This window comes from Prinia subflava, chromosome 9 (genome assembly GCF_021018805.1).
Source record: "Prinia subflava isolate CZ2003 ecotype Zambia chromosome 9, Cam_Psub_1.2, whole genome shotgun sequence".
Classification (NCBI taxonomy): Eukaryota; Metazoa; Chordata; class Aves; order Passeriformes; family Cisticolidae; genus Prinia; species Prinia subflava.
Genome location: NC_086255.1, coordinates 15,966,793 through 15,994,759, shown reverse-complemented (window position 1 = coordinate 15,994,759; position 27,967 = coordinate 15,966,793). Strand labels below are relative to the sequence as shown.

At 35.5% G+C, this 27,967-nt stretch overlaps 1 protein-coding gene across 1 annotated transcript in view; it reads right to left on the bottom strand.

Moving 5' to 3' along the window:
* PLCE1 (phospholipase C epsilon 1) overlaps nucleotides 1-27,967 on the bottom strand; it is a 135,572-nt gene that overhangs the window by 85,641 nt on the left and 21,964 nt on the right. The window contains exon 2 of the mRNA XM_063405641.1: nucleotides 24,858-26,450. Within this exon, the coding sequence (XP_063261711.1) occupies nucleotides 24,858-26,045 (1,188 nt within the window). The 5' untranslated portion in view covers nucleotides 26,046-26,450. The remainder of the gene's footprint in view (nucleotides 1-24,857; nucleotides 26,451-27,967) is intronic.

Here is a 27,967-nt window from a genome sequence, read left to right as displayed (position 1 = left end):
ATGTGCCAAATTTAGGATTCTTTAAACTTCAAAAGCTTCACCTTAGTGAGATATAGTGCTCTTCAACAGTTTTGTGAGAGCTGAGTACAGATTTGTTTTGAATTAACTACAGCAAGTTTTTATATACATAAACTATTCACAAACTCAAGAGAGGAAAAATTGTAACGGATGTTTCAGTTACATATTAAGCAAAAATGGTTGTATGCTCTTGTTTTAAATAATTACCATAGAAAGACGAAAAAGCGTTAAAAGCATTGTATATTTCCATGAAACTCGAGCAGTAGCTTAACATTTTACTCAAGTCCCAAATACTTTCAATTTAACAAGTACATTCTTAAGATCTTTAGAGGGCAGTTTTGTCACAGCATCATCATTCTGAGAATAAGCAGGAAGACTTGTTCAAACAGCGCTACGATAAAAACTTGAGGTGACATCAGGGACAAAAAACTCCAGAAAAACAGTACTCTATAAAGATTATATGGATGTAATGGAACTTTTATGTAGTACAGAATAAACAAACAGATAATTTCCAGGCCCCTATTTTCTCAGAGTCACATCAAGGACAATCCGTTTTGTTGAGGGTAAAGTTTACATGTGCTTTCTATAACAGAAATCTCATCAAATGCCAAATCTACATTAAATATATAAACCTATTGTAATATTGGCACTGAAAAGGGCAACCCTGAGGTGAAAAAAAGCAATTTCCATCTGAGATATGTACTTCTAAAACTTATTTTAAAACTGAGTCATTATATTCCCTAAGTTACTCTACAAACTGTACTAACACATTCTTCTACAGTGAAATCTGCTTATGAAGATGGAAAGACCACAGGAAAAAACAAAACAATAATGAAGGTCTTGCTACTTATGAAAATGTAAGACATAAAGCTTGGGCACTAGTTTGGTTTTATTAAAATGACTGATACAAAAAAGACACTGGCTGAGAGTCATGATCCCGTCTCTAAATTAATAGAGGTAAGAATGAATAAAGATGGCAAAAAAAAATTCCATAAATTAAGAATGGTTTGCTAACTGCACCCTCAATATGTACTTCACAAATATGTGACTGTAATTCAACATTTTGTCTAGTAATTCTTCTTTTTATCTTCTGACTGGCTGACTGTGTATTTTATTCATTTACAGGGCATTAACGCCCTGGACTTACTAATATATCAGCAAAAACCCATATTCACATGCTACTTAGCAATATGTCATTTAGTAAAATGTCCTATCTGTATAAACCACAACTCTCCTTTTTTATCACCGTGTACACACTTTAAAACAGGAACTTTTATCTTCCTGTGCATTTATTCTGCTTCTTGGAAAGTAAGTCTCATAACCTAATGCTGCCCGACATTATCATAGTATATACGACTTATCATTATTTGTAATGTATCAACCTCTAGTTCCCCTTTGTGTTACGATTTTGTAGCATCACAAAGAAAAAATTGATATTTGGACCCTATACTGAAAACCTCAAAGCTTTGTCATAATGTTCCCAGGTCTTTTGCTTTGAACATAATAAAGCTAACCAAACTACAAAGGTAGAACTCCTGCTATTTAAGTGAAAGTAAGACAAGTTGTCACAGAGATAGAGAGTTTGTGTTTGTTCCCTCATTAACCAACCTATACAACAAATCGCTTGTGCCAAGTCAAAAGCCTTGTTCAGTTTAAATTCCTGAAAAATATTGCTTTACTGGAAGACTAGTCCAGAACATTTAAATATTAGACAATTTCCAAGTTTTTCAGACTATTTAAAAGTACAGCATATGTTTGAGAAAAGGAAACAATTCTCTATCATCACTAGTGGGTAATGTAATTTTAGCTTCACATGCATATGATGGGAAAGTATGACAAAACAGTATTTTTAGCATTTATAAAAATATACGTAACAATCAAATGTCATCCTGACTGCATTTCTGCTGAACAGTTTTGTATTGATTACAGAGGGTGAAGTGATAGCTACAGAACTTTTTAAAATTTATATTCTACTGCATATTCAAAAAACAAGTCTTACTTATTTTGTTTATGACTTCAATAAATTTTCTAAAAAAATATCAAGTGTTTTCTATAAATCCTTGCCATACATGCAATATCTCTTCAACAAGTCACAGTAAGAGTCAGAAATTCTTTGGAGGGGTTTAATGTCGATTTCATTAACTGCATCTAAGTATTTTATCAAAACAATAAAGTAAGAAAAATAAAAGTCTGTAATTAGTAATTACATTACGTTATTTATACAGTTAGATCCCAATACTAAGCAAGAGTAGACTTTTATAACATTATGTGCTAAAATTCTGTAAGAGGCTTTACAATCAATTAAACATAATAAGCTAGTAAACATTCACATGCAGTATGCCTATTTTAAATGAAAAGGAAACAACACAGACTTTTCAAAATTACTAATTGTTTACATCTATAGAGTATTGACTGAAAAGAAAGTTGTTCCAGAAAGAAATACCTTGATAATAAAGCAAGACTATATTTTTCTCCAGCATTACATTTTTCTTTCTGACGAAGGAAAGCTTTCCTATTATCCCTGCAGTAAGAAAAACTTTTAAACATTTTATATTACGTGAACCATACCTTTTTCCTTTGTGTTTCACCATATCCATATCTTATCAACTGGCAGGAAAAATGACAAAACTGTATAAGATTGAACCAAGCCAACACAAGCAGAAACTGCAGGTTGGCTTTCAGCAACACAAGATGACAGTCTGTTCCCGTCTAGAGAGGCTGCCTGAGAGCCTGCAGAGAAAAGAAGTGTGTTGCCAAATCTTAATCCTGTCGCTGCATTTCACATGGTGCTGCCTCACCTCTGCAGCTCCTACAAGTTTATGTCCCAACAGTCCGTGGAAATTTGTTCCTTGTAAAAACTCCATAAGCATTTCAATGTGATCACAGACACACTGATAATAAAATCTCATATATTTAATGTTTCATTTTGCAGACCTACTGGAGTTTGTGTTTACATTACTGCAAATGAAATGATGCAATGCTAAATTTATCTGAAAGCACCGCCTTAGACTCTTGGTATTGTATGAATTTATAGAAAAAAATTAATTTACAATGCCAATCATTAAGCAATTTCTAAAATGTATTTAGAAATACAGAAAATAAGGTCACTGGCATGATGTAAACTCACTGTAAGTAAAAGTAAAATAATTCTTCCCACATTAGATTTCTCACTTCTAAGCTACTAATACAATTAGATTACTGCAGAAAATATACAGATTAATAGGAAAAAAACTTTGAGACAAATTATATAAACAGAATAGGATTATTTATAATTACAGTCCTCTTGAATCAGTTCCCAAGCACACTGCTGAGGCTGCCACACACTGCTCTGCTCTCATGCTGCAGTGTTCATTCCTACTGACCCATCATATTTCTTCACAAGAGGGCACAATTTAGAAAGGAAAGGCCTGGTTCACAAGTCATTTTTGCAAGCCTGAAAATTCCAAGGACAACTGTATGCTACTTTAAGAGGGTTACAGAGGAACACAAAGTGGATGAAGGAGAATTTTTGCTAGTGCAGGAACTGAAATAAGCAGCTTTACAATTTTTTTTTTTTGTGATTAAAGATGCATGATGGAGCTAACATGAAAGTACTGCAGCACACTGGGTTATTTTGTGGCTTTCCTCAGAAAGGGTCCTTAAAGTGGGTAACACTTCAAAATAAACATGAGTAATTCCATATCTGGTAACCTGGGTAACTTTATCTTAGAAATGGGCCTTGTTACTACTTAGTTAACCCTCAAATACTGCTCTTCAGTAACTTGATCTGTGGACAAACACTGATTGAAAAAAGATTATGGGTGAGAATAATAAGTTATGGAAGGGAAAAAAAAGATGTATGTGATAAAGGTAATGATGACAAAGGTAAAACTAGGAGAGCCACTGACTAGCAGTACTTTAGAAGAACCATTGAGTAGCAGAAGGTGTGAAGTAAATGTAAGAGTTGCCTATCTTCTGAATTCTTTTTAAATAACAGGACACACCATTTACTGTCATTAAGATACCTTCCTTTACAGTTATGGAAACACACAGAAGAAAAACTCCTAAAAGATATGCTACAGTTGCATACTAGGATGCTGGGAAAGAAAAAAGCATGCAAAACAGCTAACTATCAGTAAAACATGATAGCTTCATTCAGTATTCTCTTACAATAATTAACAGACAGCAAGAAGTATACAAAAAAGGCATGTGGCAGAGAGCATTATGTTCAAAGAAAACAGATATAATGATTTCTGAAAAAAAAAACCTATAACAAGCATTTTAATATTATTGTATTTATCAGGACTATCACTTTTAAATAAATCATCATCTAGGCAAGTAATGCAAAAATAGCAGAAAGTAGCTTAAGTCTATACAAAAAATTTTATAAAATTTCTTAACACCTTGTCATTAAACACCCCAAAGATTAGTACATTAGAACCTTTTTAACTATTGTAGGCTCTGGTATTAGTTTTCTAAAATAGTTTTCTCACTCTTCCAAAACTGAAGCAAGAACAATTTCACAGGCATGCTTTTCTTGAATAAGACCTTCTATACATATGATATACTTTACTACAGAGTCTTGCCCTTCTCTAAAAACAATGAAATATCATACAACAACTACATGTGAAGGACTCTTCTTTAGAAAAAAAGTAATTTGTTTAACTCTAATAACTGATCTTCTGGTATTGCCTTGATATTTTAATACATACTTTAGTATCCAAATTCCCTAATACCAATTAGTGGTTCATTTTCTCAAGTGCCAGAAGCCAGAAGTAATATTTTAGTGCCTATATTTAGGGAAGATGTATTTTTGATTGACCAGGCAGGATGACTTTAGGACCTTCTAAAATTTGGTTCATCGTTCCTATAGTTTGTGTCTAGAAGAAAACCTCTTGGAATTCCCAAGCATGAAAAGAACAGGATAAACATCTCTTCCATATATACCAATTTCATTATATCTTTTGGAGACAGAGATGGATCGATTACTTTTGAGCAAAAGGGCAACAGTAAAACAATGCTGGAAGGAGAGTTCATACAGGTAATGGGCAAGAGAAATAGCTGTAGTCTCCTCTTGCCTATTTTATGCCCAATAATGAGTGTGTTTCTACACAGAACTACAACATAGGAGGTACACACTCAGCTTCCTGCTTTCTTGCTCATGATTAATTCTTGTTGAAATGCATCTATCAAAATCTAGAGTCTTTGAGAGAGAAATATAAATATTTAAAGATACCTCTCCTACAGAAAACAGATACACTTCTAACCATGCTGAGATTTACAACAACGATTATTCTCCTCAAAGAAACCCCCTACCATTATTATACATGTTTTGAACTACAAGTTACAATAGCAGGCCTGCCAAATTTTAGACTGGAAACAGAGAGAAACATCAACAGATGTTCTACCTGCTAATGTTTAAAAAAACTAACATCTCAGATGACAAGCCTATTCCTTCATTTCAACAAAACCACTTTCTGCATAACAGGTGCTCCTACTTTTACTTGGAGATTGTCAATGAAAAGATGCCCATCTTTACTATATTCATTCCAGTTCAGTCTCAGTGGCGGCTTCTACTTCCACTGTAAAGCAGGGAACAATTAATGTTCTAAATGAAAAAAAAAACCTAATATAATGAATGAATATGATAAAGTTCAGACAAATAGTTGCAATTGTTTTTCTTAATTACAAGGACATTTATTCCAAGATAAACTTGAAGTTTGCTGGAAGGCATCTACGGGCATTTAGTTCATAATGTATTGACATTTTCGAGTACATGGACATTTTAAAGGAGACATTAATGATTTCTTAGGATAATGGTTTTGAAAGGAGGTAACTGAAAAAAAAATATGCAATGGATTTAGTTAGCTAAGCAGCTCTAGAATCTGTAGCTTTACTATATATACTGTCTGCTGCTAAGGTTCACAGTCTTTCATAGCTACTACTCTACAAATGCTGCAGAAATTTTCTTTGAGAATTTAGAACAAATCACCTGAACAAAAGATGTAACTTGAACTGAAAATTCCTAACTCCTGATGTTCATAATAAAATTTTCATTCTAAGTGCCTACAACCACATCATTATTCAAAGTGTGAACCCTGATACCATCTAGCACAGAATCTGCTTTCCTCTTTTAAGCTTCTTTAATGTGCAGCATGATCCACTATGCAAAGAAATACTTCAAGACAGCCAATCTGTTCTTGGCAGTCCCAACAAAACAACAATCTAACAGATTTAGTCAAATACAATTTAAGTGCACTTCTGGCAGATAAACAATGAAATTCTCTCTCCTCTTTGGGGATTTAGGGTTTGTGTAGAAAAACATAACGCTATCTAAATTCCATGTATAGTCTGGTAATGCTCTCTTATCAGTTGAATTTAAGATCATCATGTCCCTGTGGTCTGGAACATATTCTTTTTTAGATAAGTAGACTTGTCAATCTAACTGAACTGACAGCCTCTGAAGCGCATCCCTGCACATACATACACACACAAAAACCCAGAAAAAAGACCAAATAAAGACAGAAAGACAGAGGAGGCAGCTGACAAGTCTACATTCGTTAAGTTGTCAGTTCTGAGTAATTTCTAAGATCTCATCAGGAATTCCAATATCACATGAAGGACATGAGATAAGTATTGACTAAAACAGTCAGAAGTCAGGCACCAGTAACACATCCTTGCTCTTCTCATCTTAGCACAGGGTTAGCAAAGAAATCAAATGCTTTTCCTGTCAAATACACTTTTCATGTATTTTTCAGTGTCATAACATAGGGACCTAATAGCATTTACAACAGGTTCCATTCATCTGTGGAATCCAACAGATGAACAACACTGTTCCCTCCAGCCCACATCAACAGCTTTTTTGGGTTTGCTGTTCTTTCAGTCCAAGGAAGAAAAATCAATGTTTTCTCAATAATGTCAAGGAATTTTATGTGAACAAACCACTACAAAATGCCTGAGAGATGTGAGTTTAAAGTTTATTGTGCTAGCATGAGTCATAAATGGTGTGACCTGTTTTTAGAGAAGGTGACATTGTCCCCAGCAGCAGGATTTTCTTGACAACAAGGTGAAGGTGCTCTATTACTCAGCTTTGTTTTCTTTCCAAAAAGAACAATCCATCTCTGCAGAAGATTGACTATATGACCTCTTAATTAAGAGTCGTCATTTCTAAAATACCTTTAATTTCACAGTGACCTTCTTTGACATTGCAAAGAGCAGAAACTTTGTGCTATGGAACAGAGGCAAACTCCGTATTTCCTACAAATCTTTAAATACATAACTCATTAGCTTTCTGCTTCTCTGTCTGAATGGAGCTGGAGAGAGTGCATATCTGCAAGGAATTGTACCACAGTATACAGCCCAGGAAAGAAAAAAAACAGAAGACAACAGCCAACATATTCCCTTTGGTCTGTTTGCCAAGTCTGTCCCACAGTTGAAAACCCCAGATGCAGAACTCTCGTGTTACAAGTTCTCCTACATACCTTTCATGAATTTGTCTAGGTTTGTCCCAAAGAGATTTAGGTTTTCAAACATTTTGGAACCTGTGTCCATACCAAGACATGCATTTGCAATACATTAAACACTCCATTCCTTTCACTGACTAAGTGTGAGTTGCATTTAGAGCTCCAGTAAATTATGCTTTTCATCACAAATATTCTGTATGATTTGATCCAAACCATCCCTGGAAAGCTTATCCTTGGTGAAAGGAGAAAAACATTCCTATGAAAAATTATTTCCTCCAAGAACATACATGGGAACTCTCCAGCACATAAAATTACACTGGTAAAGAAGGAGGAAAGGCAAGAATGCAGGAGACCATTTTAGCAGAATTTAAAAAAAAAAAAAAAACCAGACTGAAGCCTAACTTGTACTTTTTATACCTGGAAAATCTGCATTGTCCACCACTAAAGACCTTAACATTTTCTTTCCTGTATAAATCCTAATTTCTGAAGTTTATTGAAAAGTTTTGCAAGTACTGGGTGCAAGTATTTTCACTTACTTTCCAAAACACCCAGGAGGAAAAGAAACTATACCCCCAAATCAGTACATAATACTACTATAGGTTTAGAAATACAGAACCCATGAAAAAAATAAGGAGGTAAATAACATTTCCAAAGTGAAAACTACTCAGAGGAAGAATCAGAAGGAAAATCTGTAACATGTAACTTCCGTGTCCTGCTCTTTGCTGAACAACTCTCCCTCAACTGCCACAATTACAAGAAGGCTGGACAAACCTTTTTCTACAGCTGGAGCTTTCCAAAGGATTCCGTACCCCTTTCAATCAGCTGGGTGAAGATGAACTGCTGTATGAATCAGTCACTTTTAGACTGAGTTTTGTGCACAAACTCAGATTTTTCAGAAGAGATATAGATACCAGCCCTGTTACTCTAATTATACATAAAATTAAGATGTAACACTGCCAAAACTTGATACACAGTATACATCCAGGAAGCCTTTATTCCCTCTTTTTTTTTCCTGCATGCTTTTAAGACATATAAAAGAAATTATACTGCCAACTTTCTTTGTAAGAGGTCTAAAAATAAATCTAATATAAAAAAAATTACAAGATGATCAGAATTCTTTTCTAATATAGTCTCTATAAAACCCAGATGCTCATAAGTTTTTGGCACTGTATTCTTTTTGTATCATATATTTGTATTTATAATTTGAAGATTTTGATTCTAAAGTTTTATGAAAAAAGTTGCTCAGAAGAATAACTACCTACTGAACAGCTATAGGTATTACCTAGTAACAGAATTTTATTTTATGCAACATATTTAACCAACATTTTTAAGCATACTCTCCAAAAGTGCATGTAAGGAATCGGTGTTAAAATCATACTATTTTTAAATATAAATAATAACTTTTTATTAATCTAATTTGTATTCTTGTAAGCTAAATATTTTTTAGAAAGCTGCTATTATTTTTGAACTTCAAAGTTGGAGCTTCTCAGATGAGTTCTTACGGCTGGATCAGAAAATACAGTTACATGCTGTGTTTAATAATTAAGATTTTCATCTGATTCCACCTACTGGTAGGAAAATTGTTTTCTACAGCCTTGACAATGGTATAAACAAGAAAAAAGCTTTGCCCACAATGTTATTCAAGTAATAGAGACTGAAATGGACAATTGGTTTTTTTCAACAAGGAATCTAATTTTAAAAAGTGCTAGTAAAGAGCTGAAGGAGTGCCATTCCATTTTTTTTTTTAATTCACAGGCTGTATTGAGGCTTGACTAACTTTAAAGCCTAAACTTATTTGAAATACATGGCACTGAAGACTGAAAAAAATTATTTCATTTAAAATTTTTCTTTTAGACAATCTATTCTATTTAGTGTTTGTACTGTTCTTTACATGAAAAAAATGTTCCTTTTCATCATTTTGCCAAGAGCAACATTGTACTAGACACAGATTTTTAAATGTTTTTGAGTACACATATGAACACAAAGGACATTTTAATCAACAACACAAAGCAAACTGAACAAATCTTTTATTTAAGATAATTTGCTCAAAATAAAACTTTTTTCTTTATATTCATATAAACATAAATGTCATGGCATAAGACTATCCAAGAGAAAATATCATTTCTGTTCAAGCCATATAAGCACAAAAAACCAGGAAGCTTGGCTCCATGATGGGCAAATTCACCTCAGAAAAAGATTATTTTGTCTGGTTTGTAGAAGAAAGCGAGCAAAACACGAAAACTAAACCTTAACCATTTTCTGAGGATTCCCAAGCTGGTAAAGGGATGGATCTCAGAAATCTAGGGTCTGACATACACATCATAGACCCAATTGTCCTAAATAAAACACGTGATCTAGGCCAATTGACCTACACGACATCGCAAAGCCTGTGCAAAGGCCTGACTACTCTACTTGGTCCCACAGCATGGAAGAAGACCTGCCTCTCTAACTGCATTCTTAAGCTGGAAGAGTGGAGAAAGGCTTCTCCACAAATTGCCTGAAAAGATCCTTGAATACCCTTTAATTATCATAAAAACACTCCCCCCAACAATCATTAGGAAAATATACCTATACATGTGCCCTTTTTTTTAATTAGCTCTTTGGAGCTCCTCCTTTGGCTGACCATCATTCAACCAGGATGGGGAGAATACTTTTTATTTTTTAAATATGATAGAAGTCATTCAGAATTTCACGGGGAGAAAACAGCAGCATCTGGAAAATGCTTAAAAATTTATGGGAAAGGATCTTCTCAAAGCAACTTCCGACACCAGTGTTTGTTGAAGCTTTTGAAGTACTGTGGCCTTTCTGAGGCTAAATAATCATACAAAACATTTTAGACACAGTAAGATTGATAGCACAAACCAGAGAATTTACTCCCAATATAGCATACATATGTTTCTGCAAGAGTGCAGACCATGTGAAGCATCAACCTGTAAACATTTTAGCAGTATTCTACCAAGCATGTGTTTCCTCACTACTGAAAGAGTTAAAAGGTGGATAAGATTTTAAATGCTCTTTTCACAAAATACTGGACACAAAATGTGCTGAAGCAGCTTACTTCAGAAAGAAGCTCTTATATATCACAGTGCAAATAACATTTCAACTCTAATTTTTGCAAATAAGTTGAACACTTGTTTTACTGTATTTTTAAACATTATTTTTAAACATTCTTTGAATGCTGAGAAATAAATTAGTTACAAGAAGAGTAACAGAGCCATGAAGTTTGGAGTCACGTATACTAAGTCTGTTGAGTCTACTCTAAGTAAGTTTACTGTCAAGAAGAATCTTTTAAAATATTTCTAAAGAAGTCAGTTACTTCCAGTAATAAAACAAACCATGAACATTGTGCAATTAAATCTCCCTCTTGTTTTCGCACCATGACTGAACTAACAAACCTTCAGAACTGGGATTGTGGTGCAGCACAGTGCAGACACCTGAACTAGTGTGAATTAGGAAAATCAGAAGCATGTGGAAGCAATTGCATTACTTGTTTTTTCCATTGTATTGTATTTCAGCTCTTTCCTTGCCTTTTCATTAGCTAGTGGAACAATGACATGACGTGGTGATGACAATTCCATTTCACACATGCATTGATTACAGTGTATTTGAATAATTTGTTCCTTTTCAGAGTATAAGCACAAACTTGCTTTTATTAGATCAAATCTGTAGAAAATCACAGTATGAAAGACATTATAAAGTACTTTTTCCATTATTTTCTAATATGCTAATAGTAGGTTTCAAAAAAATTAATTTTAGATATTTGGTCAGTCTGAAAAAAAACCAAGGGAGCTGTATATCAGTATTCTAGTAGATAACAGGATGTTAGACTCCTTTATGTCCATAAAGAGCAAAGAATAAAAACTATTCACGGACATAACAGAAATTCTCTATCAATAGACATTGACTGCTCCACTTGTTATCTCATATTATGTCTACTCCATAAACTGTCCTGAGATGTGTATCATGACGTCATGCCCCCACATAGCATTGTGTGCAAAGAGAAATATTTAATAGTGGCCATGCTCTTTACTGTATCTGCCTAATCTAAGCTTTTAATATAGTCAAGTCACCTCTGCAGTCACACCAATACCAATTCAACATTTTTAGAAGCATAGCTTTCTGCATAAAATAGTATTAATGAAATAATACTGTGCTCCAAATGGGCGGAAAAATGGAACTCTGAGCTGCAGGCAAAGGCACCTGAACGCTGCTGCAGGACATGGGCACAGGGGCTCAGAGAGGCTGCCCCAGCACCACTTGCCGTGGCAGTGCAGACACAGAGCAACAGCCAATCTGTCTGCAAAGATCGTGGCAAACACCTCATAATCTGCAATAAGCCAGAGGCTGAAGATAGGTCTGTCAGGTACGATCTTTGTCTAGTTGGTACACAATTTTAAACCTTTAGAATTAATATCTGAAGTGGGTGAAAATGGTTTCACTACCATTTGGGCTTTGGGGTTTTTCTTCCAAGCATCCAGTTGTCTAATCAAACACCAGTGCCAAGTTTGGAATTCAACTTTGCCTCAAATTCCATTTCCAGATTTTTTTTCCCTTTACTTTTGACTAAAGAAATACCCACCAATGCCAATTAAAAGTGATAACGCAGCAGAGAAAACATATCAAGACTAGCAATAAAATGTATGAATTATTCTATCCACCAGATGGCATATGCCTCACATTTTACTTCAAATACAGTACAATTTCAATGACAGGTGCAAAAATCAGATTTTCCTATTTATTTTTCTTCTATTGTACAAATTTCAATTACATTTTAGTATTTATAAAGCTTCAACAAATGAAAGTGCACTTGCTGTAACCATGGTATGGAAAAATGAGATGATTTCCACACTTGAAATACACAGAGTCCATCTATGAGCTGTTCAGAAACTTTAGCATGCGCTCTCCTAGTAAGGAGATGCTAACACAGTTCTATTAGGAAAGTTACACCTGTAAAACTATCCTTGCAGAGGTCTGGGTCAGCATAAATATAGCATAAGGATTCTTACCTAATGAAGTCTTATTTTCAAAAGGACTGCAGAAAGAAAAGATTATATCATCGTGGGTATCATACCATATCTCACAGTTATTCCTGATTATGTGCATGTATATATACATCCAAACCAGGTCTAAGTGGAAATTGGTGATGACAGCGATGCAACAGCCCTGTCAATAATTTCAAAGAGCACTTCAGTGGAACTTAAGCTCAGATTTTCAAACTCGACTCCTAAAAATCAAACTTATAATTCTAACTGTTGCTGGTCTGATTCTGAGAAACACAGGGCATTCAGCATTTTGAAAATCATTGTAGTTTTATCCAGGAGACTAATTAGGAAATTTGTACGTCTAATTTAAACACATGATTTTGGCTGCAATTTTTTGGAATATTACCAAAGTGTGAATTCTAGCTTCAGAAAAGTATAATGAGAATTACTGTATAAACAAAGCTTTCTCAGATAATTTCCCTCTTGTTTTCGGGACTCAACTCTGATAAAGAATAGTTCTAACCTTCATACTTTCATTGGCTGCTGTCAGTCACACCAATTGCATCTGTCCTTGGTATCAGGCTATGTTAAAAGCACACAATATTGGACAATATGACAACAGCTGGCAGGACAGGAGCAACTTGCAACCATTAGCAAAATGCAAATAGCCTTTGAACCAGGGATGCACAAAGTCTAAAGGTCCTAAAGCCATTTATCCAAGCAAATCCTATGATTAAACTTGATTCTGGCAGGACACACGAAATATAATTTCTTTTATGCCCTTCACTTTTACCTAAGCCATATGTCACTAAATGCAGACGATCAACTGCTGGACCTCATGTTAATGGACGAACTAAATAAGGAGATCCTCTAACTACTGATCATACAAAAGAGAAAATCAGGTAAAGTATTTTAGTAAGTACTTCTCTCCTCTGCTAGAGAAAAAACTGGTACCAGTGACTTGTCTATAGTGCTTGCTTGCATAAAGAAGTTAAAAATTAGAAAAGTACAAAAATTAAAACTGCTTAATGCTCAGTGGCAAAAACATGGCCATCTTTCAAAAACAGGGTGGTTTCAAATTTCCAGTTAATATGGAATAATAAGATTTTGTCAATGCTTAAACAATTTTATGGATGTTTCTTAATGAAAAAAATCACAAGGCAAATATCTAGAAGAAAATATAATATGGTTTTCCATGTTACAAAATGCTGAACAATCTATTCTAGAAAAACATGCCCCAGACACTTTGTTATGCTACAATAGCAATCCTGATAAGTCATTAAGAAGTTTTTTCCCCAGTCTTAATGGGTCTTGAAGACTTTAATATGGCCTAACTACATGGCAAGGTTTTTATAAAAAATATCCATAAACCTTGAAACTTGTTTTACAATCCTGCAGACATGTTGTGCTATCCAGCCCCTGCTCACCTCGAAGCTGCCCAGGTCCCTGGTACGGCTGTGGGATTCCCTCCCAAGCAGCTGGAACTGACACAGGCACAAAGAGAAGCTCTGTGATGTGATTCAGAACAAGCCTGAGAGATAAGGTATGCTAGCAGGAAGAACAGGATTTTCTTCACCCCACTTAAACATGAACATCAAATGGCCCTGCAGCAACTCCCCAGCTCAGCAAGGTTTCAGTAAACCACAGGTTTAGCGGCGTTGGACCCTGGGCCTCAATGCACTCACACCACTCACAGTGTTGAAAGTTGTCATAATGCCTGACAAACAATCATAGCTAAGGCAGCAGCAGTTTAAAATCTGAAACTGGAAAGTTTCAGATCATAGGGCAGAGGGGATACAGTCATGCCTTGGGTAGAGGCATAAGTTAGACTACAGAAGGAAGATAAAATGCTTAGGAGGCTTTTAATTCTAATTTCTTTTTAAAAAATTCTTTTAATGTCAGCTTTTTGTCTGTTCTCCAAACATGAAAACAACTTGTGGTCTAGACTGTCTTTATGGGGCCCAACATAGTATTTATCAACAGAACATAAAGCAAATAATGCCATCTCAGTCCAAAACTACAAAATTTGATCCAACAAAGTCATGGACTCAGTCATGGGTTTCCAAGCTGTGGTGCACATACTATTAATGACACACAAATGTCAGCTAAGCAAACAAAAACCTCTTCTTGTGTGTGCACAAGTACTGCTGCTACCGTGGCAATGGTATTACAAGAGCAAGGAAAGTTGGAAGCTCTTCTCCTTGTCTCTGGGAGAAAGGTGGAAGTCTGCAAGTCTTTGGAAGGTACAGAGAGACAAACTAGCAGCTGCAGTGTTAAATTTTCTGATATGTCCCATGTTAGTCTTCTAAGAAACTTTGTTATTCTAAGCTTTCCAAAATTATGTGTCATTCTATTTCACTATTTAATTTCATTTGTTGACCAGGCAAGGATTTGAAACCAATTTTTATCAAACTTGGGACTAACTCTTCCTGAAGATCTATTTTTTTAAAACTAACAATAATTTTTTAAAAAGCAGGTCAGTTTTATCTAATACTTTCCATAGGAGAAATCTTGTTGAGAAAAATATACATATATAAAATATCACCTAATCAAAAATCCAAGAAGGTAGCAAAATTGCCCAACTACTTGCCACACATTTGGCCTTGTCACATCAAGCCTTGCAAAAGTGTCTTAAATCACAATGATTTAAAAATCAAATGATGATTGGTAATCTCTCTCCAAAATCTATTAATTTTCTATATTTCTACTTGAAAGTACAAACTCTGTATATAGCTATTATGACAGCACTAGCACTGGTTTACACGTGTCTCAGCTCCACAGAAAACCAGCAAATTTCTCAGTTCTGGTTAGGTTTGAAAACAAGATTTTGTCAGCTTTTGCTCTCTACATTTTCAAGTCCCAAAACTCAAAGGACGCTTTGTCAACTATCTCTTTTATTTTCCTTCCAAGTCTTTCACAGAACACTGGCTTCTTTTCATCAGTTCTTTCCGTTAACTACCTTTCATATCCCATTAGCAAATTCGCCCACTACTGTTAAATCAATTTCCATGTCTTTTACTTGACGGAAAAAAAGGGGGTTTAAAGTTTTTGTTCTCAAAGATCCACTGAGTCACAACCACATGGGTATGTCCTGTGAATCTGCTTTCATCTTGGCTGTTGTTTTCCTTGTGGTTTTTTGCAGACTGGAGAAATTTAAATTCAGCAAGGATCAGAGGAACCTGGTCATCAATGCCTTATATAAATATTAATTAGCAAATGCTTCTTATTTCCTTACAAATGTACTACGCTCTGTCATAGTTTGATTTAACTTTGGCCAAAAATACTAGCTCTTCTGGAAAGCAAATTGCAGTCTAAAAGTGTAACAGCACAACCATTTGCATATCAATCACCCAAGGTAAAGTTTGAATGCTGTTTACTAACCTTCACATGAAAAAAAAATCCCCAAAGAGATTTTGGAAAGAAAGAGGACAAAAGAAAAGTTTAAATTGAAATACAATAGCTAAAAATGGAACAGATGTCACATGGGAATTTGAGCTCCACAAAGCTGGACTTATATGAGTAGGAATGACCATTAAGACCATGCAATTTCATGAAGAAGGAATTTCAGCCTTAAGTACTAGACTTGGCTGAACGTAGACTGTGAATATTATTAAAAAGTACAATCTAATAGCAGAGAACTAAAGGAAAATATATTGGGAAGTTCTTTCTCTGTATAAAAAATTGAAGAATAAAGGAGAATCCATAAAGACCACCAATGCAGGGAGTAGTAAGCATGTTGAATCTAAGTTCAAGAATGCCACTAGAAAACAAATCAGAGAGCTACTTGATAGGCTTGAAGTAAAAACAGCAAAGCTAGTTAGGAGAAGTTATAAATAACTAGAATTTTCAAGAGAGAGAGGAAAATGCTTCCCCTTTCCTATCACTGAATTTAATGAGAATTCCCATGGAGACTTCCAAGGTCAGGAAGCCATGAAAGAGAGAGCAGACCTTGGAGTCAGCTACCACAAGGAAGCTGGGGAGAAGGAAAAGCCATAGAGAAATGAAGAGAGTGCAAGCTGCAGCAGTGAATCTTTTTCAAGTGCAATAGCTGCATCATATCCTGGGGTAAATACTATTAAGGCTGGCATGTGTAGAAGATTGCAGAGCCCTTCAAATGGTACAGAATAAGGCTTACAAATGGGTAAATAATATAGTTGAGGTACTTTGTCCAGCAGAGCAAATGCATGCTCTGAGGTTCTGGAGCTGGGACCTTCACTACAGACCCAGCTCTTCCCCTGCTACTCACAGATAAGAAACTCAGTGACCTAACAGGTAAGGAATCCAGGTCAATCCCCTCCAGGGGACTGACCATGGGAGAAGACATGTCACCGACTGTCTCTATGTGCTTTTCCATCGTGCCAGAGGGTGGACATTAAATAAAATCTGACCCCTCAGCTTTCCGCGGAGGACTAAAACAGCGCAAGGGACAGGTGCGGCTGGATGCCACAGAACAGCCTGCGACACCAGAGCAAAAAACACCAGGGAACACGTGATCTTTGCACACTCCTACAGAGAAACAACCTCAAATCTGAAGACAGGGACAATATTTTCATTGTTATTTATATAAACACCTTTTGGGTTAGTAAGTAAGTCATTTAAAGGTCCTGAAGAAAGACATCTGAAGCAAGGACAAAACACAGCTGCTCTCTATGTGAACATGGAGTCAGTTCACTATGAACAAAACAGAAACAAAGCGCATTGCACAAGCCAGCTCTAATAGACAGGTGATATACCAACTATTCCCTGTCCTCCCTGATACGCCAGCCCTGCTTTATTCTGAAAACAGATATCAAACTCAGTTCTAAAATTCCAAAGAAATTTGTACGATTACAAAAATTAACATATCTATCCAAAGCAGTCCAAAACCTGGGGGGTGACAGAACAGGACAAATATGATGTAATGGTAAGGTAATTATGTAGATCATGTATCAGATAAATCAAAATATCCTCATGCAAACACAAAAACTTGGAACTGTTTGAAAAATTCCATCACGCACACCCAAACTCCCCACACAAAGCTTCACCCTGGTGCTTCCGATGCTGGATTAATTGTATATAAAGTGAGTTCCTGGTGTAGCAAAAGCTCTATAGCATATGAAACATCTAGGTATAGCAAACAGTACTTAATCTCTTGAATTTCAGCATAACTTCATACTTGTAATGGTGTCTAACATATTTGCTAGACACTCTTCCATCATTTTATAAAGGTAACTTAATTCTGAAACAAACCATTGAAGCATTTATCTCCTCAGCAGCTGAACCACTGGGAGGAAAAACAGGAAACAGCTGGTCAAAGCCAACGTGTGATGAGAAATTTATTCAAATCTAGAAAAAATGACTCAAAAGTAATCATCATTTACAAAGGCTGGATTTGCAGTTTTTACAAACCAATTGCAAAGAAATATGGTGCAAGGTAAATTACATATGCAGTGATTCACAAATGTCTGCTAACGATGAAAAAACTTTGTTGCTCAAATGCATTCAAACTATAATAAATGTCCATCCACAATCTGTTGGCTAAGGAAAACAATAAAAAAAAGAAACAGAACTCCTCAATTTCTAGACTTACAGAGAATAAGAATATTGATACACTGCTGTTAAATACGGTTTATGTTATACTTCATGCTTATAGATACCTCCATCTTTTCTCCAGCCTGTTCTGCAGCCCGTGACGTGGTGTGAATAGACCAAAGCCTCCTTTATGCTGACAGCAAATCACTACATCTCAATGAAATATTCACATAGCAGAGAGTTTTGCACTCCCGCAGTTCCCCCAACTGTACTTTAAGCAAGGTAAGTTTCAAAAGGATACACAGGTAAACCAGAATACAAGTTACTTTCCTAAAAGGGAAATATTCTGAATGCTCATGAAATAACATGTTTTCCCTTGAAAATACATACATTGACATACATAAGCCACCAGTGCAACCCCAAGACTGCAAACAACAGACAGGAAGTCCACTGTTACAGCTCCTATGACAACAGTAATGTGCTTACATAAAGTAAAAAATCTCACATATGCAAGGGTCAGAACTATAATGGCCTCAAGCATGCTGCAGGACGCTCTAAGTCTGCAAAATTACTCAAGATAAATTCCTAATTTAAAACAGGAGATTGAGGACAGTTTGCTCTCAGGAGTATTTTTCTTGATCCAACACAAAATCACATTTAGAACAATTCTCCAGGCCTCGGATACATTCTTATGTTTTTGCTGAAAGACGAACTATTCAGAGTTAACATTCAGACCTTTATTCAGCCTAGTAGTTCATAGCTGATTGGTTATATATATTTTTATTGAAAACTTTATTTTTTGTTTGCTCTTAACTCTAAAATTCCCTAGTATTTGGAACTGGTAGGTAAATTTGAAGGTGTGTTTCCACCCCCATCCCTTCACAGGAAATTTACAGGATATGTCTCTTCTGCGGACTACAGCACAGCACACAGCTACTGAGCTTGCTGAGGATAAAAGGAAATCTAGGCACAGCATATGGAGAGTATTTGGGAGAAGTTTATCTTCTCCAAACTCTGAGTGAGCTCACTCACAACTAACTGCCTCTAAGTCTAGAGAACAGATGAGATCACCACTTGTTTGTAAAACAGCTCGAACACATTCGAGTCCAGAAGCAGGGCTTCCAAGCAGTGTGATAAAATGAACAAAAAAACCAGCATAAGCAACTGATGGGGACTGAGGGAAGTTTTATTTAGTAAGTTAATGATCCCACCTGAGTTATATTATAGTGCATTACACATATTTATATAGGGAATATTGTTAGTTTAAAACTATAGTTTTAAAAGTGCTTAATCTAAGTTTGGCACATGTCTGCCTCTTAAAACATTTGACATAAAACTACAGTTCACATGAGCCCAATAGCTTCATTCTGCACATGCTTCTTTTTCTCCCTCCCAGTAACATTATCCCAATAGGAGATTATGTTATGACCAGGACTTCACCCATTCTCTAATACTTGAAGGGAATTCCTAAACACTCTAAAACTATGGCTGCTGTAACATGAAACTAGAGCAGCTAATAATACATCCTTTGTTTTGCCCACAATTTACTAATGAAGGTTGGTATCCATTCCGATTGCTTGAAAACAATTTTTACAGTGTTGAGAGACTAGAATGAAAATAACCAGTACATAACAATCACTTTTAATCACCTTAAAATAAGCTCATATTATTTTACTGTGGATTCAAAGTCCAAATGGGAGCAACACTCAACGGGCATTACAGTTACTGGAACAGCTAAAAGAAAAAAAAAAGCCTACTTTCATGAGAGTTCATTAGAATATTCAGAGTCCTGCAACGAGTGCAGGTACCGATAATTGCTGTTGCATGCTTCTGTGCTTTCACAGCAACCTTCTCTGTAGGTTTCCATCTTCCAGTATTTTCTACACTCAAAGCAAGAATTCAAAAATTAAAGTATCTGGTTACAGTTGAAAATATTAAACAAATTTTCACTTTCAGACAATTTTCAGGACAACGTGTATATGTATTTTACAGATAAATAATAGCATCTAACTATATCATTGTCTAGTGAAATTATTAGGAGAACAAAAATTTTTAAAAAATAAAATAGTGGCTACAAATGCTAGGGCTAAATGTTTGTTTCCAGCACTGTCCCACTTGTGACACTTCTGACGAAGGCTGTGTGCTGTCACACTGCCCTGAGTCCCACTGGTCCCAGTGCCGCACTGGTGTCAGTAGCTTTGATTGGTGTGGGAGGCCCCTGTGAGTTGATACCCAGCTCACACATACTTGGACAGTACGTAAAAGCTGTATTATGTTCAACTGTTAGATTTTTAGGTTGTCACCAGTCCATATTTTCAAGAAAATTTCATGACCAAAGGGCTCATAAATGTACATTATCCAATCACTTTTCACACACAGAGGTAGCAAATAGCCTCATATCTCCTGGAGGATGCCTTAGATATTGTGGCAAGTAAAATTTTCCAGTAGACATTTTTCTGCTAAGTTGTTCTTGAAGCATTGTACTGGTAAGGAATATGCCTACCAATTACTGTCAAGCCAAGCTTATTTCCTTTTAGAAAAATTTATTTTTAAAAGATTCTGAAAGATAGTAGAAAAGTAAGATAAATTAAAATGTATGTAAAATCTCATAAATTCAGGTTTAGTTATTCACTCATCAACAGAGTGATCTTTATATGCACAGTTTTTATTAATTTACACCAGAGTAAACAACCTAACTTTTCAACAGCTCATACAGGTAATGGAGATAACTTAGTTTCAACGAGAAAGAATTTTAGAAAAGTGTCCAACTCTAACACTCTAAAATGAACCCTTTCATGTGCTGCAGGGAGATTTTCTAAACCAGACCTTCATGCTTCTTTACAGTTAATGAACAGCCACTAGAAGGAAAGTCAGAAAATGTGGAAAAACTGAAGGCATAATATAATGCGCTTGCCAAGACTCCCACACTATTGGCTCTAAATACCTAAGTGTGCTCACAGCTAAAACTTATTGTTCATAATTTGGCAAAATGTTGTTAAAGGTATAAGGCAACTGTAAAATAATACAAAGTATTAAGCAATTTAGCTCAAACCCTATCACATAATGGTAGTAAAATGACTTCTTCTACAGACAGAGGGTAAATTTTCTGGGTTTAAAGCTAGCCTTTAAAACTGGAGTAATTCAACCCAAGGCAAATGTAAGTATAGAGCTTCATTTTAAAAAGTTCAATTTATTTTTACAGCACTTACTGAAGGGAAAACATAATTTCATGCCTATTTGGCTTCTCTCCTGGTTCCCTGATTTTTTTCCAAACAGTCAATTCTGCTCATTAAATTTTCTTCAAACAAAGAAACAAGAAATACAGGGTCCAGGTAGAATAAAAACCTGCTTGTCCTTACCTACCAACTACTTTACCATAAGTAAATAAACCTTTATGTCTTAAAAGCACAATGGCATTTTAACAGGCAAAATACTCATGCACAGTCAGATAAAAAATTATTGTTAGAGCGGAGAAATGCTCCAACCACTCGCAGATTATTTGCTTTATGGCATTATTTCCTGTAAATTCCTTTCAGATGCTAGACTAGAAATTTTTTTTCAAAATGGAAAGCCAAAAAATCTCAAACCTGCCCTTAGTCCTCACCACAGAATCACAAAGTAGCCTTTTTTTGTTAAATAGAAGTACAAGCACAGCATAAACTTCAACCTGAAGAGCAGCGTTACATTTTAGGTAATACATTTAGGTATGCAGGGAAAACTGCAAGGGAAGAGAGTAAAAGTCCATTCAAAGAATCCTATTTTTTAAAATACGTAGCAAGAAGTAAAAAACTGTGGGAAAAGCACATAATTCTAATAGAAGGATGATATGACAGCAAATCCAGATCTGAAATTCCTACAGAAATAATTCAAAACAATCCCGAAGTGAAAATCAGTAATAATTTAATTTTTTTAGGCTACTTTGTAGTTTGTGAATCTCTCAGAGTTTAGCAGAGTAACTTTACTAATAAGACTCTTATATCCAGGTGATTTCACGTGGACACTCCACAAGCTTTCTGTCTAACAAATCAGATCAGTCATCTGAATGAAACACAGCACATCCACAGGGACTCTTATGCTGCTTATTACTACTAGCACAGACGGTCATCAGACACTTTCAAATTTTTCTTTCACTTCCTAAGAATCAAGATGTGCCTCTTCATTACATACATTATGTTTTGAATCCATTGGAACAGTCTGTCTTCCAAGTTACTACTAGATAAGAGGGTTGCACTCTTCATTCTGACAAAATATTGACAATTAAAAGTTCCAATCAACTCAACACCAGAGAAAAAGAACCAAAAAATGTTCTTAAACACACACAGCACTACTAACCCTTCCTTTGTTCATGTGTTAGCATTTTCAGTAACAAGCTCCTGCATTTGGTTAGTGCAACTGTTGTTGAAATATCCTAAGCAGACATTATTTCCATGACTGATAGTGAAACAATCTATCTGTATTTTCAGAAATGCCCCAAAAGCATGCACTGACTAGAATTGCTGATACAGCTCTGGAAGGGAGGAGGGCAGCAGAGGGAGGGAACTGAGCTCTCTACAGGTTCAAAATTAAAACCAATATTTATATTAATCACAAAATATTTATTGTAGTTAAGAATATATTAAGAATTAAAATCAATTATAAACACAAAAATTAAAATACTATCTATTAAACAGAAAACAACTTGTGTCTAGATCTATGTTTTAAAAAATATTATCCAAGACTACTATTTTTGTTTCCACATTAATAAAAAATTAAAATGATAATTTTTTATAAATTTTTTATTAAAACATTTAAAAAATTATTTCCAAATCTTTTTTTCTCTCCTTAACTTTTTGTTAACAGACACCACCGACTACAGCTAAACTTTATGGAAACAAAGAAATCTTAACACAAGACTCCTTACATTAGCCATGCATATCAAAAATCCTTGCACAACATTCATTTAACACAGGAGTCATAAAAACACCATGGACACTACAGGGAAAAAACCACCTAAGCCTGATGCTAACAAATGCTGAACTACTATGACAAATGTTTACATGAATTATGAAACACTCCCACAAGATAAATCTATTATAGAATCACTATTCTACCTGAGAACTGATGTGGGGCTATTAATATTTTCTTTAATTGCTGCCTAATTAGTATTTGGCATTTTAGTAGTGCCTTAGCAACTATGAAGAATGTCAGGTACATTAGAGTGCTAACTTCTGTCTAAGCAGAGTTGAGCAAGGCAGCAGAGTTCTTGATTCTTAAGCTCAAGCTACTGGCACCAGGAATGCAATGACACAGCAAAGATACTACTGACGCCTACAAAATAAGCTTAACTAAAGAATTCAGCTATTATGCACTGCAACTATGTTGTTGTAGCTGCCATCTGCAGACCTTGAGGTCACTTATGTGGTTGAGAGAATCACTCCATGAAAGTTTAGCAAGGTGCCCAGATTTCATATCTGAGTCAATGGTGGACTGGAACCACCAGTGGAACCCTTAGTCAAAGGGTTACTTTTGTCACATTACCACCACGCCCAATCCACCATCATATCAGGAAAGGCAAAGTGTATTTCAGCTCTGTGAACCTGACATCTCACAGATCTCAAACGCTGACTCTGGAATTGCTTACACGGTGCAGCTGAACCCAAGCAGTGCATACCTGCTCAAGCAAAGCCAACTCTGTCACGATCTGTTTCTATGGCAAATTCTTTGCACTTTATACGAATGTGAGGGGCTTGCACTGCCCCAACACAGACAAGCAAACGTCTCCTGAACAGATACAACAGCCGTGTTACACAGCCCCATCTGGTAAGGGTAACTGCTGCACTGTATTTAGCTACAAAACTAAGTGCAAAATCAGAAAAAATATGCAAGATAAAGACTTTCTCTTCATACAACACATACATTAAATCCAGAGGAGTCTAAATCTGCATATGAAATACCTATCAACAGTAATAATATGCTACACGAAGAAAAATGTAACATCGTGTATTTTCTATATAGTGCAAATCCTTAGTCCCACCTCCCTCCAGAGAGGAAGAAAAAAGAAAAAATCACTCAACAAGATGACAGTTCAGTGCCTTTCCTTTATTAGTGCTAGAATTTTTATGTAAGGGATATGCACAAATGAGACCCACATTTTCCTACTTTAAAACATAAAGGTCTCTATTGTTCCATGTTACACCAGTACTGCTATGAAAACTTAATTTCTCCAACTTTTTTTCCTCTTGAAGAACAGAACTACTGTTCACTTAGCTGTTCCAAACAGAATGCATGCTCAAAGGGTGAGATAAGGGGAAAGAAAGAACAAATTACCACATTCATTTACTACTTTTTCTTTCTTCCTTTGATTATTAGCATGAAAGATTCCTACAAATGCCCATAATTCATTAAATTATTTTAACCCAATGAATACATTCAACAGGTCCATATATTTGTCACATCCATTAAGGTAATTTCTATGTTTGTGCAAATCCATCTATAGTGCTAATAATATAAGCCATCAACACATACAAATATCATTGCAGAAACAATATTTGACACTACAATAACGAGAAAACAATGCTAAGAGAACTTGATGCATGTTATACATAAGGAGATTATGTACAGAGATTGATAAGAAGAAAAACCGTTTTAGTGTCCATTATATATGTATAAATTTTATACACATATAGTTATAGACATATTTACCATGTGTCTTTAAACCAAAAGAATTTCAGAGGATAACAATACATTTGTCTAAAAAGCAGTGTTAAGCATAAGGTTGTTCAGGGTGGGTATGTGAAATATGCCATTCAGTGTTACTAAGTATTTACTAGTTGAAGGCACTTTTTTAATGGAAAGGTCATCACATTATCAAAACAAACAAGGAAATAAAAAGAAAAACGACCAAAAAATACTATGAAAAGCTTACCTCATACCATAAAGACTTCTCAAGACAGGAATTAAATTTCCATTTTATTAGGGACTGAATTGTAGTTAGCTGTTCTGCTGTAATCCTAGAAAGCTTCATGCCACTGTTGTTTCTCTTTTGCTGAACATAATTCCAAGCAACAGTTCCTATGTGCCCTGATGGTAAAGTCCTAAAAATTGCTCTTGTTCCAGTATAAACTGATTTTTTCACCTCTTTATCATTTTTACAGAAACGTCTTATTAATAGAGTAGAACGTTCCTTTTTGTTTCTAAAAAAATCCTCTTCCAACTCTTCTTCACAGTTATCATTACAGTCCTCAAAATGGCTCAGAAAGGGCTTTGAGGGCATTCTTCCAGTAAAGTTATTTCCACAGAAGTTGTGACCTGAGCACGCTGCTTTAACCTTTCGTGGTGCTCTTTCCAGACATAAGTACTTATGCCTTAAAGCATCTTCATACAACTGCTGCCCATTTTCATTCTCACAATTATTTGTCAACTGCATTATGGTGCAAGTGCAGGCTGGGGAACCAGTGGTGTTACCACCACCATCACTCATGGGCTGCAAGCAGTCATCCAAAATAAAGCTGTTGTGTAAACCACACAAAGCCTCTGATATATTCCTTTCACTTGCACAATGTAAGTGAAAAAAGGCCACTTTATCAGGATCATTGCTGTCATTCTTATTTACTGCTGTCTGGCTTTTTAGCGAAGGTCCATTCATTTTCAACTGAATTTCAGCAAGCATGGCTCTTTCCAACGAAACAGGAATTCCAGTTTCCAGGCATGCCTCTTCCCCCGCTAAAGGAGCACAAGACTGATACAGCTGGCTGCATGGGATATTGCTCTTGTAATTTTTCTGTACAATATTACAGTTAATGTTAAGAAATTCCACTGAATCAGAGATGGAGCTGTTCCTCTCCCAGAAGTTTTCATTACTCTTGTCCTTAGTCAGTTGTTCTTTGGCCAGAGGGAATATTTTGGGCACTGAGCCCTGAAGACTTTCTTCTTCAAGTCTGTGTAAGTAAGACAGATTGTGTGTGGTTTGCCTTCCCGAACTGGCAGTATGTCTTCTTGTAACGCTGGTGTCCAAAGCATTCTCAGTATTTTCATCTCCAGCTGACTGGGCAGCTATCACTTTACCCCGTACCACAGAGAGGAGAACAGACGCTGTCATCTCCTCTGAGGTCATCTTGACACAGTCTTTAGTTGCTGGATGTGTGCTGGGGATGGGGGAGGACCTTCTCTACCAATCCTCATACCATGATTTCAGTGTAATGGAAGATTCAGAGCTAGAGAATCAGGGAACACATGATAAAATATATATTGACTGCTTGTTCTTTTTGAACTGGCTTTTACAAAAAAGTAATTTTTTTTACTGTTGGGCTGTTAGGCTTTTCCAAACTTGGATTTCTGGCATGAGACACTAACATTTTTAAACCAGTTCCTTTTTATGATGTAGCCATTCAGCTGGACTCTCTCCACAATTAATCCTCTGTCATATATAGCGCACACGCTGCTGTCTCAGGTTGTAGACCAAAGACATATTCCATGTCACAGATGCAGCTCCCCACAGGGCATCCAGAAAGTTGGTTTTCTGTAAAGAAAAGACATATACAGATATATTGAACAGCATCCATGGCACAAAATCCACCATCACAACTACAAACACAGCAATGCAAGTTAATTGTACTGAGACCTAGAGAATTCCAAAATACACATTTAAATCTGTCTTAAAATTTTACAGAAGAATTCTAGAACATCACTGTCACGTTCTACATATTTAAATAGTTTTCTCCACTTCACTATGGAAAGCCACATGACTGCAGAAATCAATTATTCTGAAGCTGTAACAGTGAAATTGAACACATAAATAAAAGGGGAAAAAACGGAATTTCCATAGTTTTTCTGGCTCATAGCCAGGATAAAACATTTTGAAGAACACAATCAATTTTAAATCTACATTGACTTTTAAAGTAATTCTTCTCCTGTTCAGAACTACAACTACAATTGCTTTGGTGTTACATGGCTTTTGCTTTCCTTAAACTGCATGATGTTACCATGAAATCATGAAGAAAATGTAGTATTTTTGCCACAAGTTTACAACTAAGCATAAAGCATAAAGACAGATCAGAGTAAGACAGAAATAAATTAGTCTTCTGACTCCTTTACTTGTATGCCTTAAGCTAAAAAGTTAACCTGTCTTTCAACATTGTCATTAATTCTCAGCTTCTTTCCTGCAAGCAGCATGGTAAAAGTAAATCTTGGAATGAAAAAATATGAGGTTACTGACAGCTCAACAAAAGAAACTGAAGACTAAGAGAGACACACCTATATAAATCATGGTGAATTAAACAAATGCGCTTATACTTCATTTTGTCACATTTACCACTGAAAACCATAAAGTGTATTATTAAAAATCTGGAAAATGTAAGCAGTTATGTTAAGGCCTACATTTACTAGAACAGTCTAAATTCAATAGAAACAAGCAAAACAAAACAAACCAACAAACAAAACCAAAACAAAACACCAAAAAACCCCACACACCAAAAACTTTAAAGCTTCAACAGTAAAAAAAGCAGAAAACTAAGGCAAATGATGAAATTACTTTCAGCTACACACAATAATTAAATCATCCATAGTGGATAGAATTAGAAATTATGGGAGGGATAAAATGGAAAGCTCAATAATTAATTTGAAGTGTAAAATCTATTCTGATAGTCTTCTTAAGTAACTATGATTAACAATTTTCTTTTAATCCATTTTAGAGTGTTGGCTTTCATTTTTATTGATTACTAATCTTCATCCAAAAGCAGTCTGGCACAAATCAAAAGGTAAACAAATTCATTAATTCACGCCATATTTGACAGGCTATTTCCCACACAATTAACTTCATAAGTGTAACTAAATGTATCATTTTTGCCAGGGTGGCTGGAGGGTCACAAAACAAAAAAGGAACAACAAATTTAAGAGAAGTTACATTTTGCTACAAATCTGTGGCTTAAAAGTTTGCTAGACCAGGAATTCAGACGGTAACTACCAGAAGTGCATGGAAAAAAATGCAATTTCATACTTCAATAAAGATTTCAATTTTACTGGTTTAACAACAGGGAG